Here is a 19,114-nt window from a genome sequence, read left to right on the forward strand (position 1 = left end):
AGTTATATGCTGGGGCATGACAACTATTTTTTTAAGTTTTAAAAAAGAGAGAACTAACTGCTTTTTCAGAGGGTATTCCACAATCTCAGCTTAGATACTGCAAGCCCTATGCCAATGAAATATCAGAAATCATGGAGGAGGTGATTAATGTATTGTCTGGGACAATACAATAAAGGGAAGAGAAGATAATCTTGAGTTGTGATACTATTAGTTTTTGTTACCGGAATAGTTGTAGGTGCTTCTCCAGGGCAACAAAACCATTGTAGAAATTTGGACCATAGTAAAATCCATATTAGTCTAACAATTTTGAGAAAGATAGTATATTATGATCTTCTGGTCTACTATTTTCCTAGCAGGAAAGTTTGATAAACGTGATTCTCCCTACCTTGTTTTCCCCCCCATTTACCTAACATTTTAAATATTAGAATATTATAGATATTTGTTAAATGGTATAGCTCAGAAAATGAATTATTGTATGGAAATAACATCATTGATAAATGTTCAAAAATTTATTATTTGATGTTTAATTGGTCTTAATATAAAAAAGTTGAAAAAATGTAAGAACCAAAGTGTAATCTTAGCATACAGTATTTAAAATGATTAAAATCAGAAATTATTTATCTATAGGAAAAACTTCTTTAAGGAACAGGACAATCTTTATTAATGAAGGATTAGATGAGACAGGTTTACCCACAAATACTTTCACAAAAGTTAAGTGTGACTATTTTATCTTGCAAAGATGTACAACAAGTTATCACTTATGTAAATGGATTTTTGTATAATTTTATGTAGTAAAATATCAGTATCTGCAGTAGTTATGGTTAATATTTATGAACATAATTTATATTCTCATATTAAATTTCATTAATGTTTTCAACACTTGAGTGAGTATATTTATAATAAAATAGTAATAAGAGGAGATTTCAATGAAATATTGGATTCTAACTGATCTAAGAATTATATGTACCGGTAATAATGGGCAAGTTGGGTTAGGGTCAGGGGTGGGATTCAGCTGGTTCGGACCGGTTCGGGTGAACCGGTTGTTCCAATTTTGCACAGTTCGGAGAACCAGTAAAATTGACCATTGGCTAGCCCTGCTTACCCTGTCCTGCACTACCCTATATATTATCTTTCCTTCGCCATACGGTCCAGACCATCCAGCTAATCTTTATGCCTCGCCTGCTCTGTTCATCAAAGGTAAGCATGCCATCTGCTTGCCCTTTGCCTCAGGTCGGGGCCAGTGACACGCCATTCCCTGGATCTGGCCTTGCTCTGGAGCCATTGCCTGCTCACTGCCTGCCTTGGTCAGGTCGGGGAATGCGCCATTCTTCAGCTCCAGCCTTGCCCTGGGTCTCCACCCACAGGCTGCCACCCCCCTCTGGCCTCAAACTACCATTCCCCAAGGGCCAAAGCAATTTATTCAGCCTGCTGTGCTAAGCTGAATGGCTGCCGGGGGTGGGGGAGATGTGAGCGCAGGAGAGCCGAAGCAGTTTGGCGACACAGTGGATAGTTTTTCTTACCTGTAAGAAGTCCCATCCAGAAAGATCATGCAACTGCTTCTGTCCCTTGCCAACCTTGGTCGCTCACAGAGACACTCCATGTGCTCTCCAGGTCGCCACTGCTTCTTTTGCTGGGAGAGAGACCGTCTCTTGTACAATTTAGCAGCTGTGAGCTGCTGCTTTCCTCTAAATCCCATCTGGAAAGCGCTGTAGAACAGAAAATCAGCATTCAACATGGCTGCTGCTTGTCTGTGCTACACGCTTTCTGGATGGGTCTTAGAGGAAAGCAGCGACTCACAGCTCCTAAATTTCTCTCTCTCCCAGCAAGCCCAGCAGCTGAGAGAGAAGCATCCGCTGCCCCGGAGAGCAGAGATGGAGCGGAGCAGGCCCCAAAAGGCCGCTCAGTCGATCCTCACCGCATGGCGTAAGCCGCGTATGCGCGGAAGCTGTGCGTGCACACAAACTATGTGCACGTGCATGCACATGCATGGAAGCTGTGTGTGCGCACATGTATGCATGCTCACATTTTTGGTGAACTGGTTGTTAAGTGGGTTGAATCCCATCACTAGTTATGGTTACTGGTCATTCCTCTAATGTGCAGATTTCTAGAAGTACAGTGAATATACCATTATTAAATTGTTCTCAACAATTCCTTGTAAGTAAGGGATGCTTAGTAGATAGATTAAAATAGTGTTTTTTGCAGATAGAAAAGATTGATAACTATTGTATCGTAGGAATAGTAGTCAACTCTTGTGAACCAGTCCCAGTCATTTTTGATGCATATTATTTTATTTCTGGATATCCTATCAGATTAAAAAACCAGCTTGAGCTCCGCTCTGTCTCTCCCTCCTTCCCTCCCTCTGTCTCTGTCTCTGTCTCTCTCTACATTACATACGTACATACATACATGTATGTGCTATCTTTTCTACAATTCTAGTAAATTATTGTATATAATTAATGGACACTACTGAACTTGATGTGTTGAAGACATAGCAGGTAAGTTTTATCTTGAATAGAAAGCTGAAACAATTTGCTTATTTTAGATGATACTTCTTTCTTAATTATTTTTCTTTTCTGATTGTTAACTTTCAACAGAGTCCAGTCAAGATCAATCAGATTAGCCTTGATGAAAGTGGTGAGCACATGGGTGTGTGTTCTGAAGATGGCAAGGTAAATCAAGAGCAAGTCCCCCCCCTCTTTTTTCTTTCTCTTTATCTGTAAAGGTCCTTCAGTGTTATTTTTCCAGACCATTGGAAAATCTGTGTACAGTGAAATTCTATAATAACATTACCTTGGCGCATCTGCCTTACTACCAAACACACTTCAGAAAACTCATCATTAAAGTCAAATATATTTGGTTCAAATCTACTTTTGGAAAAGTAATTACAAAAAATGTCAATACTGTTACTGGTATTAAGCTGATTAACAGCTATGGTAGAGGCACATGTCACTGCAATTATTGCTGCGGTGCCAGTTATAGTTCACTGACTAGTCTGATGTTCCTGCAAGAATGTGTCTTAATGCTTCTTTGGTATAAATCCAGAAAATTGGATTCCTGTGGGCAAAATTTCTATGGACTGGTAGTTTTTCATTCATATATATTTTAAAACTTTTATGTTTGCTACTTCTGGAATATTTTGATAAGCAGTCACCATCTATCAGGCTTTATAGAACTATTACAGCATTAAAGAAATGTGAAATCAATAATGCATGCACACACCCTGTTTCTTTTTAAAAAATGTGGCAACCCCTATCTCAATTGGGAACATACATCATTTTTTTTTGCACAGCCAACAATTACCCATGTTTTTGGGAACAAAGGGAGCTTGACATTTTAGTGATTTTGAGGATTGATTTCTTCACTTATTAGAATGTCTTTATTTGTTTATTTTAAGTGTGCAGCAACCTTGACTAATAGTAATTCAGGGTGATAAAACTCTGGTATAATCTATTCAGATGCTTTTACAGAAAATGATATTGCTTGTATATTGTGTGCATTTGATACCACTCCTCAAAGTCTGACTGAAGTGGTCCAAGCTTGTTTATTACTGAATTCTTTGGCAGGTTCATACCAAATTAAACAACAGGCTTATTGTGCTTAGTTAAACATATTTTAATAGTATTAAGTGTCAGTTTTACATTACATGTGTAGCCATAGACCATTGCAAAAACTTTACATTGTATGAGCTGCAGAGTAATCAAGCTAATTTTCACTTAGTATTCATCATTTAAAAGAGAGAATTTCCATACATTAATTGTAATACTTCTGAATATTTGACTTTAAGCTGAAAAAAAAGTGTACCACACATTAAGAGATCTGGAAAATTATCTGACAGCAAAACATTATTTTGTCCTCATCAGTTCCAACCGGTATGGGCATACCTGTGCCTGCTGGGAGCAGCAGGCACCGTACCGGAATGGTGCTTTGGAGAGCTCACGCACCCATATTCCTTATTTGTATTTGAGCCAACCAGGCCATATGTGAATGCAGTGTACAGCGCCTGTGCAATGCTCTGCTGAGCAGCTGGAGCGTCGCAGGGTGGTGGGTGCGTATATGTGCGCGGTGTGCATGCATGTGGTGGACGGCCGGCCCCATCACAGTGTACTGGTTGCGACGGGATCTGGAACCCACCAATGGTTCCAACATAGAAAAAGCCCAAGATTCTATGTATTTTTTGTTACAGGAATGATAGAATGGATAGTGTGGCAAGTAACAAGGCAGATCTAAATTAATATTATCTATTATGCCAAAACAAAGTAGTATAGAACAGTCTACCAAGTACAAATGTGCATATCTTCTGAGATGTGAATGAAAATGTAAAATCATGCACCTAACATTAGAATCATCATTAAAAAGGCACAACAAAGAATGTTCTTTCTGTGCCAATTCAGAAAGCTCAGACTGTCCCAGGAACTACTGATACAGTTCTACAGAGGAATTATTTAGCCTATCGTTTGTACTTCTATAACTGTCTGTTTTCATATACCAACCAAACAGGACATAATAAAGACTTCAGCAAATAGTTAGGTCTGAAGAAAAAAACATTGCAAACAGTCTAGTCTGCCTTCTATTGAGGACTACTGCTTGGGTCAGAAAGAGGGCTGAGAAAATATCTACAGATAAACTCCTATAAATAAACTTGTTTCAACTCCTCCCCTTAAAATAGTGCTACAGGACATTGCATGCTAAAACAACTAGACAAGAGACCACTTTCCCCCCTCATTCCTTCACACTGCTGAATTTCCACAGTTGTCTTAGTCTGAGTATATTATCCATGTAGTACAGCTATATTTATTTTATCCTTCTCATCTGTTCTACTACTTCTCTGTTGGTATCATTATTATGATTATCTTTTGTTATTATGATTATTATTACTTTGGTTTTTTGCAGGTACATTGAGAGCTTATGCATCAGAGACAAATTCCTTGTGTGTTTAATCACACTTGGCCAATAAAATATTCTATTCTATAATACAACATCAGCAATTAAAAGCTGGCTAACCCATATACCTGAAGCAATAAAAGGGTTTTGGTATGGCTATGAGGAAAGAGAGTAAAGATAGTAAAAATAGTGGTGCAGTCATTTTACTTGATCAGAAGCACCAAAAAAGTGCTTCATCAAAAGAGGAGATTCCTCACATTATCTGGTTCATGCAGTTTACAGCTTTAAAGGTACTGTTGTTTAATATTTATAGTAAGAAATAAAAAATAAAAAACTTCAAATGGTTAAAATACTGCTGCCAGTTGTTTTTTTAAAGTATAATTGGATATATTTGATAATTCTTTTGATCTTTTCAATTAAATATCAGATAAATCAATACAATACTAAAAGCATATTATTTATTTCAGGTGCAGGTATTTGGCTTGTACACAGGAGAAGAATTCCTTGAAACATTTGATTGCCTAATTAAAGTAAATAATTTATTTTAATTTAATTTATTATTTGTTATTACATTCTTTAATTTATTTAAATATTTTACTTTATTTTCAACAATATAGTACTGTTGTGTAAAAATAGTTGCACCTATTCTGATAAGATAGGAATAACTAACAAACTACTCTCTGATTTGTTAAGTTAACCTAATGATTGTTTGTGATTTATACTGTTTTATTCATCATCAGATCAGAGATATGTTATAATATGAGCCATGTTGTGTAGGGTCTTAGGCCATAGTAGGATGGAATCCAGTTGTGGAAGTAAGAGTTCAGTTGGTTACCATCTTTCTTGGCCATAGTACAGTTAGTCAGAATGATACTCTACAAAGCTGGAAGATACAAGGACAGGGGTGTCAAACTCAAAGCCCACAGGCCAGATCCAACCTGAAATGTGGTTAGATCTGGCCGGCAGAGACACCCTAGAAACAGCAAAGGACTGGCCCATCCTGGCCCAGGCCAACTGGATGCTGATCTACAACCTGGTGGTGGCCATCTTGGGCCAGAAAGCAATCAGCCTTCCGTGGAGCTAATGAGGGGCTGGCACGCACCGCCCCAGGCCCTGGGCTCATGGATAGGAGGCAGTGAGTGCACATGGGGCATGGCCTCCCTGAAGACCGTCTTCTTCTGCAAGCTGACTGCATTCTGAGCACCTCCCTTTCACCCAGGACGCAAGCCCCTGTATACTTGCTGCCTCCTATATGTATGCCCATGGGACAGGGCTAAGATGACTGGTCAGTCCCTTGCTGATTCCAGGGCACCCCCATGGGTCTGATCTAAGGTCGGGTGCAGGAATCAATGCTGTCAGTGGCCCAGGTGCGCTGCTCACTCAAGTGTGCCGGCCTTATTGTTTTGAGTGCAGGAATCCCTGTTTGAGTGTCTTCAACCCATGTCCAACTTGCCTGAGTTTGCTGCACCGGCAGATGAATGACATCCCATTGTCCCGTTGACCCCGCCTGCATTCAAATGGGGCACTTGGAAATAGAGCTATCTTTGAGGGCAATCCCACTGCTGCACTTCTGCTTTCTTCAGCTCGGACGCAGGTGGGGCACCCAAACTGCTGGTGGTGGTGGTGGTGGGAATCAGCCAGTCCTGCCTGACCTACTCCCCTGGCCAGCCTTGCCGCTTTCCTCCTCCTCACTCAAACATCAGCAGGCCCTGCAGGACAATGGGGTCTCTCATTTCTCCCCCAGCGCAATGCGCTCCAGCAGACTGAATGGAGCTGCAGGCCCTGTTGTGCTGCTCGCCCATCCCAGCCATGTCCACCCCAGCCATGCCCACCCCGACCTCCAAAAGTCAATCATAATTCTGATGCAGCCCTCAACAAAATTGAGTTTGACACCCCTGTAATGGGACAAAGAAAATTGATAAGGTCAAAAGAAAGTAGTATTGGTTTTAAGTTCAGATGATTGATTTTAGTTAATATTGCTCTATATAATTCTATATGAAATAATGCTTGGTTTTTATTTTTGAAGATATAACAGATATAGGTAGGACAGCTGTTGGGATCAGAATTTCAGTTGCTAAGTCGTTCTGTTGTAAAGCATAATATCATGGTTGCATCACTTGGCAACAGCATTTTTGGCAATTTCAATTGTCAGCATTAAGCAAATCCTGGGATGTCATTAAGTGAAACATTGCATGTTTGCCATTTAGAATCTTTTGCTGACTTCCCCATTGACCTTGCTATCAAATGCTAGTAGTAAAGAACATAAATGACAATTGTATGATTGCAAGTTGCTGCGACATTGTAATTGCACATCAATTGCCCAGATCATAATCACATGACTGCCGGGATGCTGCAACAAGTGGAATTTTGAGGACTGGTCATAAATTCTACTTGTTCAGCAACTCATTAACTGGGCACCACTGTATTCCTAGCATCTCAATATGAATGTATTTTTTCCCCTCTGTTATATTCAGATTGTTGCTGTTCACCCTCAGTTTGTGAGATCGCATTGTAAGCAGTTTGTAACAGGAGGAAACAAAGTAAGTTTTCTCATTTCATAAACTTTTAAAATTTATAGTAGAATTCAGTTTGGCCTAAATAAGGAGATTTATGACGAAAATATCCGCTGAGAAATCTCAGGTTTCCTAATTGTAACTTTAATGAGAGGCTTTTTAAGAAGTTGTATTTTTAAATGTATTATATAAATTTTATTTATTTATTTATTTATATATATACAACAAGACCAACACACAGACACACACACATACATTTGTTTTCGTAGATTTTCACGGGTATAGGTATGCAGGTCTTGGCATATTTCGACGAAGTCATACTCGTCATGTTCAGGCTGGTGGGTTTGGCTTTGTGCTTGTGTGAGTAAAGAGTGATCAGAGCTGCCGTTTTTCTATAAATATAGGTGGGTTTGTGGAATGTTGGCTTTGTTGCTTTAAATGGATAGGTTGGCTGTGTTGTCACATCTTGATTGGTTGATGGAATTGATGTTTGGTGAGGGTGATTGGTGATGGTGTCCTGTGTTGTTCTGGGTCCTGTGTTGGTTTTTGTGGCTGGAACTCATTTATCGTCACCAAACATCAATTCCATCAACCAATCAAGATGTGACAACACAGCCAACCAATCTGTTTAAAGCAACAAAGCCAACATTCCACACATCTCCACCTATATTTATAGAAAAACGGCAACTCCGATCACACTTTGCTCACACAAGCATGAAGCCAAAGGCACCAGCCTGAAGATGACAAGTGTGACCTCATCGAAACGTCACCAAGATACTGTCAAGACCCGAATACGCCAAGACATACATAGATACATACATACATACATACATACATATAATTTATTTATCAGCACAAATACAACATACACACATACACACACATATACATATATACATATATTCAGTGAATGTAAAACTGGGATGTATTTTTTGTTCAACTACTTCATATTTTCAAAAATAATTATTTTTAAACTAAATTAGTATTATGCAATAGAAGATAGTTTTGAGTTTTCAAAAGTTGATAAAAGATTCCCTGTTGAGTAGGTAAGCTGTAACAAGCATATAGTCTACTCGTATGTATTACTATAGAACTGAATGTGATTTGTCTTTTGGCTGATGTATTTACAAGTGTACCCCATGTGGGATAAAGACAAATCAATATTAATATTGCTTAATATTTTCTTTCCTTGATACAGTAAAGGGGTTCAATAGAAGATATGATGTCATGTGTGCTAAAATCCCATTATGCAAATTGTATAGGTTATAGATAGTATACAATCTGGTTTGTTTTGTCTCTTATCATTCTAGATAATTCTCATGTTCATACCTATTTGCTACAGGACCATATATGGTATATATCTATTACTACCACAAATATCTTATGATACTTTTAAAAATAACTAAAATTAGTTAATGCTGCACATGGTCCTGTAGTAAAGAATGCAAATATCAAGTAGGCCAATTTTTTTCAGTCTGAATATTCTGCTTATCAGTTCAATTTAGCATTTAGAATTTAGAATTCTTAATTATAGACATGTTGACTAATCTATCCATCTGATATAAACCCAGATTGGGGGTGGCTGGCAATAAACATTCATGAAATATAAACTTCATGGAGTTTAGTTGTAAGAAACAAGTATTTATGATCTACAAGAGTTCGCGCAATAATAAATAGACTTCTATTTAAATGATATAAGATTCTTTGATTTTGTTGCAGAATGAGTATGTTTGAACTTCTGAAATATACATCACTATAGAATATACAGTACACAAGGTGCATTTATTTTTATATCTTGTGTACATGTATATATACTGATCTTTTTTGTTTGGATTTGTTCAGTTATTACAGTGAAAGAGATAGCTCTGTGCACACAAAAGGATCCAGGTATCTACTAGTCCTTCAACTGAAGTGGCTGCTCAAAGCTGTGCATGCAGGACTTTGAATACATATTAAAGCAAGCAGGCTTCAGGCTCAGTGCTAAAATTTGTAGCCTGGAAATATTATCATTTGTGTTTTGCTTTGATCTGAAGACAAATGATTTGCAGCTTAATGAAACTATTTGCTATGTGGAATCAAGAAGGTCTTGCTGTGTGACCGTGCAATCCTTAGTAAATGTCCATATGAACATGTAACTGTCAACCTGGTGGCAGATTCTTGAATATAAAAAAGTGATGATGGATAGAACATACAAACAAATTTGCATTCTGAACTACATGTAGTGTTTCTTGCATGTATGACTTTGATAGGCTATGATTCTTTTTGATTCACATCAAGGCTTTTTCCAGTATAGATTATATGTATTCTCTTATGTATGTTTCTCATTTATATTTTCCAACCCCAATTCCCTGGTCGTGTTTTAATAATTCTACCTCTTTGCCTTTCATTTTACACAAACATTGAGGTGTATATATGAAAGATGCAAATATTATGATTGGGATAATTTAAAAAATAAATCACAATGTACAAATTATTAGAGATACTTAAATTACAAAAGCAAATTAATTAATGATGGATATAGAAGTAGCATTTCTAACAAAAATATTCTGATTTATTTATATGATAATTGCACAAAAGGAATAATCTATTGTTAATAAAGAATAAAGTTTTTTAGCTAGGAAATTTATATGAATACAAAATTACTCTTTGAACTGAATTATTGCTTGGATAAGGCATAGCAAACTAAAACTGAATAAAGACAAGATTGAGCGTATTGTTTTTGCTGATGACTTGTCTTTTGAAGAGTTATTTTCCTATTCGGGGGGGGGGGGGGACCTTATCCTGAACAAGCAGATTGACAACTTGAGGTACTTCTGTATTCTGTCCAGTCTGTGAATGCTCACATGAGCATAAGTGATGGATATCTTATTTCAGCTACTCATGATTTAATAATATCCATTTTACATAGGACAGATCTGGTATCATTAATCTTTATACTGATCACCACCAAAATAGATTATTGCAATGCAGTTTACACAAGGATGCCTTTGAAAGAAACCTAGAAATTGCACCAAATCATTGCTACTAAGCAGTGGTGAAATTCATTTTTTTTACTACCGGTTCTGTGGGTGTGGCTTGGTGGGCATGGCAGGCGAAGGATACTGCAAAATCCCATTTCCTCCCCACCCTGGGGCCAGCCAGAGATTGTATTTTTGGGTTCTCCAAACTATTCAAAATTTCCACTACTGGTTCTCTAAAACCTGTCAGAACCTGCTGAATTTCACCCCTGCTACTAAGCATTTATACACTTTTTTCAATTGAGACCACATGCTCTTTAGGTGGTGTACAAAACTACAAGAAAAAAGAAAGAAAAAACTGTAATCAATAAATACAAAATAATATAAAACACAATAAATGTGCAATCAGAACCAAAATATTTATCATTTGGGGTCTCATCCTAATCTCAAGGCCTCAAGGTCTTAATTATCTTCCTAAAGGCTTTTTAGGTTGGAGCCAACTATATGTCAGCAGGAAGATTGTTTCAGAAGACAGGGGCCATCTGCCTTCTTGGTCCCACAAGATGACTTCATTAAAGGGACCCAGAATGTGCCTTCCCCATCAGAGTATTTGAGATAGGTAGATACCCTTGAGAATAATCAGTCTTGCAATTAAGCCACTCCTATCCCATTTAAGCATTACAAGTTACCAATACCTTGAAATACACCTAGAAGCATATTGCAGTGCAGTCATATTGATCAGTGCAACTTGTAAAGCACAGATGTTGCAAGACCATAATGAGAAATATTCATAACAATCTGGACTACTGCACTGAACCTTTTGAATGGTTTTCAAGGGCATATACAGTATACAACAGTAGTACAGTCAGAATATAAATTAGGTGTGAGTGACTGTGAACAGTCCCCCCAGCCCATGCAGGTGCAGAACTGATGTACAGGTCAGAGCTGTGCTAAGATCACATTGGTCACAATTATCAAATAGAATTTCAAATAGGAATTGTTAGTATATATGAAGATAATTTTCCTTAATCTGTTAACATTCTATCAAGTTGTACTTCAACTATCATAATTCTCAACTATCATGGTAGAAGTCTGAGATAAAGTAACAAAGGCATTCATAAAATTTGGAGTATGGCATTTTGCCCTTGACTACAATTATATTACAGTGTTCTTTTATGTTATTGAGATCTTGGTATCATACAACAGAAATATTCTCTTTTGACCAATGGCTAAGGGATGATTAACTGAATCATTCCTACTCTTTTCACACCATAATTAAGTATAGCAAAAATTGAATGGAACACTTGGCAGAAGATGGTAACCGTACAATAATACTACTTTGTAAATAGCAGGCCATTACTAGCCAAAAAAGGCTGTTGGAATTTTGTGGCATAAAGAAAAAGACAGATAGTGCTACTGTAGGCCATACCTTTAAAAGATGGTCTTATCTTAAAAAATAACAGGGTGAAAGGGTGAAAGGCTTTCTAAATGAAGGTGGAAAAGATGAAGTAGAAGGTCTATCACTTAAAAAGATGCCACATTTTTAACTTTCTAGCTTAAATTAATTTTGTACATAGCTATTTTAAGTATATTAAAAAATCTAAATAGCTACAATTTTGAAAATGGAAAAAAAAGAACTGAGAACTCATCAATTTTGAAATAATCCATTGATTGCTGTTTTTTAAAATACCTTAAACTTTTGGGTAAAAATATATCTTATCTTCAAATAATATTTTTATAATTTAGAGAAGAACATAAGTATTGAAGAACATAGGTCTACATTTTGTTGAATGGCAGATAGCTTTCCACTGTCAGTTTTTAATGAATATGATCATCTTTTTTGATGACTAAGAAATAGATAGTATATTAATTGAAGATGTGTATTTTTCCATTTTGTTGATTCTGTTCATCCCCTTACTGTTTTAAGATTTTTCCCCTAAAAGTTGTTTTATAGTAAACTTAGTTTCATTTGTTACTAATTATTGGAGGAGGGGGAGGTCTCTGGCATTTCCTGGGGGGGAAAGGAATGACAAATGATCTAATGTAAATATAAAGTTTCATTTAGTTGAGCTTTTCTCCTAAGGATCTTTTTGACGTCTGCACAGTTTCCTTGCTAATAACATGGAAATGGTACATCACTCTAATGTATTGTCCCTGCACATGGAGATCTTGCAGAACTACATGATGAATTTGGAAAATGTATGAAGAATTCACATTATATATAACCTTTTTTATATGTACACACAGACATGCCAATTGATCTTAGACAAAAAGCAGAGGAGTGTATGAAATATGATACTGTATGAAATTAAAGAATCACTTCTACGTTAGATCATTAAATCCAGAATGTAGGTAAAGCATAAATATTTTGAATAATTGTTGGTATTTCAGGAATGGCTGTAGGATTTGTATTTTTGCTGTTAATCTTGTTAATTTTTGCTGTTAAGTACTATATTTTTTTTAATTGCCTTGATTTTTAGTGTCAGCAAATCCAATTTCTCTTTGCTTTGTGAGTAAGTGACCTTTACCTCTGAACCCCATAATATGTGCTTCATAAAAACTGTTTAGATCACTTTGACAAATTATTAAATTGTCAGGATGCTGTCTGCAGTACAGTCCTTTTTTAGAAACAGGGTAGTCAGCTGTTTTGTATTGCATTGGTAGATGAAGAGGAGTAGAAAAGAGATTGCTTTGTAAGCTATAAAATGTCAGTCAGTAAATACTGAGAAGTACCATTTAAGTGAAATAAGAGTAAATACCACAGCAATATCTGTTCAGGTATTGGGAGATTTACTTTAAATTGTGTACACTTTATAGTTGTAGTAACGTCTAGCTTGGAATTGCTGTCTGAAATAAATTTCCTTTAAAATGTTGAAATAATATTCTGTGCATCTCTACTGTGTTGGACAATTGGGAGTACAAAAATATATTTTCCACTGTTGATACATCTGGAACCTGGTGCTGAAACTAGATCTAGTTGCCCTAGATTTCCATCTTTTAATTTGAGTCACATTTTATTTATTAATTTTAGAAATATATACAGTTGCTCAACTCTGCAATTACTCTTACAAAAAACTTCTACCAAGATTCATTACTAGAAATGAGGTATAAAAATGGTATAAATATGTTAGAAAATATGTATTTTTCTTTCAGTTAAACATTCAGAAATCCATCTCTCTTTCCAATCTGATATTCAAATGTTGCAAATATTAGATAATAATGTAGCAAATAATGTAGTAGAAAAGAAAATTTCAGAATCCCCTTACGGAAAAACTCTCATTTTCTTGTTCCTATTTCCCATATTTTAATTTACTTATAACTCAATTTTTAATTATTTTTGTAAACAAGGCAGTGGACATACCTAATACTTCTTCCGCCTCTATTCCCACAACCATCACCACTCTGGGCTGGGCTGAGAGAGCATGGCTCAAAATCACCTAGCTGGCTTATGTCACTAAAGCAGATCTTGAACTCACAGTCTCCTCGTGTCTAACCTGGTGCTTAACCACTAGACTAAACTGACTCTTTTGCACCTGTTTGTTTGACTTGTAGTATCATCAGTTTCATGTTCATATTAGCAGCTAAAGAACAGTAATAATTCAAGTTTTTTTCTTCTTAAATCTTTATATTGTAATTGAGAATATAAATTACTCAGAATATAAATTGATCAACATAGTAAATCATTTTTCTGGAGAAGAAAAGAAATAGAAAACATTACTTGTGGTGCTTGCAAGTAGAAAGGTAGCTTGAAAACTTTCTTCTTGAAATTAATTGTTATTTTAAAAGCTGTCCTAGAATGCTATTTCGGTTACTTTTAAAATGTTGTCAGTTTTTCAATTTAAGTTTCGGCCCACTGTGTGTCTGATTTAAGATTTCTAATTAAGTTGACAGAAGAATCTTTTAGACATGTTCAAGACTAGGCTACATATAATTAACATTAGTGTTAATTATGTTTCAACACTTTGTTAAACTAAAACAGATGTCTTATTTTAATTAACTATTGCCTGAAGTTAGATTTTAATAGTTGTCCAGATTTGTCCTAGTGCATTTGTTATGCATTATGAATTCTTAGACTTGGTCTAAGTAGCAAGCATTCTAAAAGGAAAAGCAGATTATTTAGCTTACAGCATAAGATATTCAGACTTTGAACCACTGAAATTTTATCTCATATTTTTTAACAGTTCATAGAAAAGGTTACAGAGAAAGAGAGGGGGAGAGAAAGAGAAAGGGGGGAACAAAAAGTAAGAGAGTGGAGGGACGGAAAGAGAAAGGGAGAAAGTGGGGAAGAGAAAGGGAGGGAGGGAGGGAAGGTGGGAAAGTGAGAAAGGAAGAGAGGGAGGGGAAAAGAAACAGAGTGGGAGGTCCTGTGGATCAGAGGAAGGGTCACATGTGGAGATAGGATCCAGATGTGGATGGAATGGCCATGAATTCTGATAAACATTTTCTCTTGTCTTCATTTCTTTGCCTTGGCAATTAAGAGCTTTGCTCTTTCCTGCGTCTCTCACTGAAGAGGGAGTGGGGGTGTTGCTGCCTCATACGAAAGCTTTAAACTGCTTTTACTTTTCTCTGCTGAAGGAGGGGGGGCTCGCAGTGGAGCTGCCTCAGATAAAAGTGTTCTTTTATTCTGCTCTGCAATAGAAGGGGGGGGGGAGGCGCTGCACATTAACAGCAAGACAGAAGTTAGTACCTTAAAACCACTAGCCAGAATATTAGGAACAAAAATAGCTCACTTATAAGAAAACCCCAAAACCCACATAACTGACACATTTGCAAGATACCCATGACCTTGGATGAAAAACAGGTGATGTAACATTTAGCTATTTAACGTAATAAGCATAAGGATTATGGGGGGCTGAAATCCAGATAACCAATCAATATTATCTGTTATGCATGCATTATTAGGGGAAGGGCAAAGGATTGATTGCGACACCTCTTGACTATAAAAACTGCTGTAAAATCCTAATCTTGGCTGCTGTAAGAGCCTAATCTTGGCTCTTGGTTAGCTTTTCAAACCAGGGTCTTTATATCTTGGTACCAAAATAAAAGTATAAATGGGACACAGTATTCCGCTCTGTAACTGCAGGGTCCCCTGTCAAACTATTGATCAGGGGTGTCAAACCCAATCCCCGCAGGCTGCGGGGTGCTTAAATATGGCCCCTGGAGCCAGCCTGGAAATAACAAAGGACCACCCTACAGTGCCTCTGGCAGCCAAATGGGATATTTGGGGCCACATGCAGCCCCCCATATCCCATTTTCAGCCTGGATGATCTCCTGCAGCACTCTGCCGGCCAAAACAGAGTGCAGGTGGGCTGTGTTTGGCCCCCATGTGCCCTGTTGGGGCAGGCAGGATATTGCAGGAGATGTCTATCCCATCTCTCCCCCTCAAAGAAAATCCAGCTATAGATCATATTATGACTCTCTGTAAGCTGAGGCATATATCAGTCCAGTATCTTATTTTTTAAAATATAAACCTTAGTGTACCTTAATTGCTAGATGTCCTAGACGTGGTATTTAACTATAGATCTTTTTAACCTTTATATTTTATTGTGTTTTGCTAATCTAGTTGAAAAGTTAATATATATTGCTAATTCATGTATGATATGCCATAAGATAAATAAATAAACTATACCACTTTCTATAAAATGTTCATCCAAGATGAAGAAGAGTTATAGCTCAATGGAAATAATCTCTGATTTTTTATGTTTTCTGTGTTTATTCTTTTTCATCATTGTATTTGGGGAGACGCATTATGTCTTTCTTGTGGATTGTCCAGGGTTTTTGGAACTGGACAAGTACAAATTTAATATTCCAGATTTTATCTCTCCCTTCTGCAAGTAAGGCTGAAAAGACTGAAGGATCATTGTTGATTTAATTTAATATAATTTGGCATAAGGCAGTTGTATTTTTCAAAATATGGAGAAAAAAAATTGAGAAATCATGTGAAATTGTCAAACATATAACATCAGAGTAATGCCCCCCCCCCAAAGAAGCAAACTGGCTCATTAACAAACAGAAAATAAAATGTATAGAATTCTGTTCTGAATACAAATTGTTTCCACATCCTACACTGAATATATGATCTATCCACCCTTCCATGGGAAATGTTTTCCTCTGATGTCTATGATACAATTACACAACTACTAAGTGCCATTGAAATAATAACAGTAATCACTTTTGCATAACACAAATTTTTTAGCTCCCAGTTTTTTAGCTCCCTTCTGTATTCTTGTTTTACAATGGTCTATTCATCATCCATTTGATGAAAAGCATTAAATTGATTTAATATTGAAATGATTTTCTTTTGGTGCATTCAATATAAATCAAGTATAATATATAGTATTTTGATATATGATTTAATATGTAGTATTTTACGTAAATCGTGAAAACTGGACAATTTCTGTTTCTTTAACAATGCAAGCATGTTTTTTTTGTTTATCAACTTTCTCCAATCTAATTTAGTGTGACTAATTTTGAACTTGTTTCAAAATGATTGTCTTTTGGTACCACCTTGTGGTTGTGCATTAAATAACCACACTCCATTTTTTCTTAAGCAAAAGATCAGTTTAACAGTTGAATAATTATTACATATAGATTTCCATGAGTTGTGCTTACTCATTTTATGTCCATCCACTGGCCTTGATTCAGGCAATTTATGGTGATTTTTTTTCCTCGCTGTTTCCTCCATAACAATTTGCAAACTGGTCTGTCCTTAGCTACTGTAATAGAAATTAGGGGAAAGCTTCTTATGAAGCAAATGTTGCAAAGTAATCCTTCCTTCCCTCCCAAAATCTTATTTAATATAACAAACATAATATTTTTAATTGTAAAATATCAAAGGTAAGCACTGCATATTCAAGAAACACACATTAGACTATGTGTATCTTTTAGTCAATCTGGATTCCTAGCAATTTAATGGATAAATCATCATAATTTTCTTGATAACGATTGCAGAAGTGGCTTGTCATTGTCTTATTAGTGCTGAGAGAAAGTTAGTGGTGCCAGAATCATCCAGTTGGTTTCTGTACCTAAAATACATGAAACTCCCAACTTCTAATCGAATAGGTTTAATCACTATACCACATTGGCTTTCAAATTGGAGCATTATGGATTAAAGGCAAAAAAAAAATATGATGTGCAGAAAAACAGCAGAGTAAATCCAAGATTAAATCCAGGTGCAATCATATTTTAATAGAAAATGGTGAAACAAATAGAACATAACAATGATTGTATTTTTAAAGTTCAGTACAGCTGTACTGAGTGCAAGTAATTTTTAATTCAATCTATGTGATTCTTGCTTAAATATCTAACTTTAACAGCTGAATTTTGAGGGACCGGCTATAGCAGTATGGAGATATTGGGGACTATACTAAATAACAGATAAAGTGAATATTAGATGTCCCATTCTGTGGTATCCCATAGCACTAATCATACCACAATTTAACATTTATATACAACACTCAGTCATGGATTCCTTTTACTTTCCTGTTGCGAAGTGAAAGTTTCTAATTATTTTTTATTCTGGGCAAACTATTACAGTATCATATATGTTTGATTAAAATAAGTAAGTTCCATAATTTGATTAATTATAGTAGGACTTTCGAGGACTTTCTGACCGGTCGTAAGTCGAGGACTTTACACCTCCTCATATTTTGTGCTAGATGAAAAAGTACCTTTTTAAAGCCACTTCTGGGAAGCATTCCCTGATGGCATTCATGGCAACCAATTCAAAATAATAGTGAAAGGAACGCGGTTGTATGTCAGGCATCAGGTTTTTAACAAACTTAAACAATCTTTCATTTGTAGCACGTTGTTTGTTTGGTAGAAGTGCATACAACACAGGATACACTCCTTCATATATCTTGGCTAGGATGACATACACCTGTGCAAAGAGTTTTGTAGCTATGGCAAAAGTCCCATCTATATACCAGTTGTCAGATGACTGCAAGATGTTCAACCAAGTCCTTCTGCCAAATATTAGGATTCTCCTTGACCCCTCTCCAAAATTTCCTAGTAGGAAAGGCGCTTGTCAGCCAGGAGTTGGTGAATATGTCTTGTATTCCTCAGATAAAATGAGGTCATCAAGGCTTACTGGATCTGAGGGTGCTTCCCGTATTTTGTTCCTTTTTCTGTGGATGATTTTTCGCAATGCTGGGGTTGCTGGTATTTCAGAGTAGACCGCTGGGCACACATTGGCCAAACACAAATTGATAACTTCAGATGTGCCTTCCACTGTCTCCTCTGCCTGTCATTTCATGCTGCTCAGGAAACATGCCACTTCCATATGCTCTGCTGATGGGGTGTGTGAATGCTCATGTATTCTTTTTATTACTTCTCCGAGTCTCTGAATTCTGGCACTGCATCTATCACACTGCTCACAGTGCCAAAAAAGTAAGGAAAGAATCAACTACACTCAGCTTATCAAATGCATAGAGGTACCCATCAGAAACAAATTTAACAGCAATAACACAACAATGAGTGCTTGTTGTCCTCAATGAATGGAATGTATAGTTCTTTATTGGCTTCTCATGTTAATCTTTGGGGTGGTGGTTTGAGTTACATGGAATGATGGAGACTGTTTGAAGACCAAAAAGAAAATCCTTTGTACGTATGGTGTAGATAATTAGAAGGGAATCTGGCATCTTAAGTTCTCCTGAAATGCTATTATAATTGTTTAGTTGCAACATTTGTTTATTCAGGACAAACAGGTTGTTAAATGTAAAAGGGAGGCAAATCAAAGCCAGAGCAATGTAACCACTTTAGGCT

The 19,114-nt window shown here is 36.5% G+C and overlaps 1 protein-coding gene across 2 annotated transcripts in view; it reads left to right on the forward strand.

The window, feature by feature from the left end:
- VPS41 (VPS41 subunit of HOPS complex) overlaps positions 1-19,114 on the forward strand; it is a 241,866-nt gene that overhangs the window by 88,072 nt on the left and 134,680 nt on the right. For both annotated transcript variants that reach the window (XM_081932591.1, XM_081932590.1), the window contains exons 6-8: positions 2,595-2,669; positions 5,349-5,411; positions 7,356-7,421. In XM_081932591.1, the coding sequence (XP_081788717.1) occupies positions 2,595-2,669; positions 5,349-5,411; positions 7,356-7,421 (204 nt within the window). The remainder of the gene's footprint in view (positions 1-2,594; positions 2,670-5,348; positions 5,412-7,355; positions 7,422-19,114) is intronic.

Source organism: Natrix helvetica (assembly GCF_964273705.1).
Source record: "Natrix helvetica genome assembly, chromosome: Z".
NCBI classification, from domain to species: Eukaryota; Metazoa; Chordata; class Lepidosauria; order Squamata; family Natricidae; genus Natrix; species Natrix helvetica.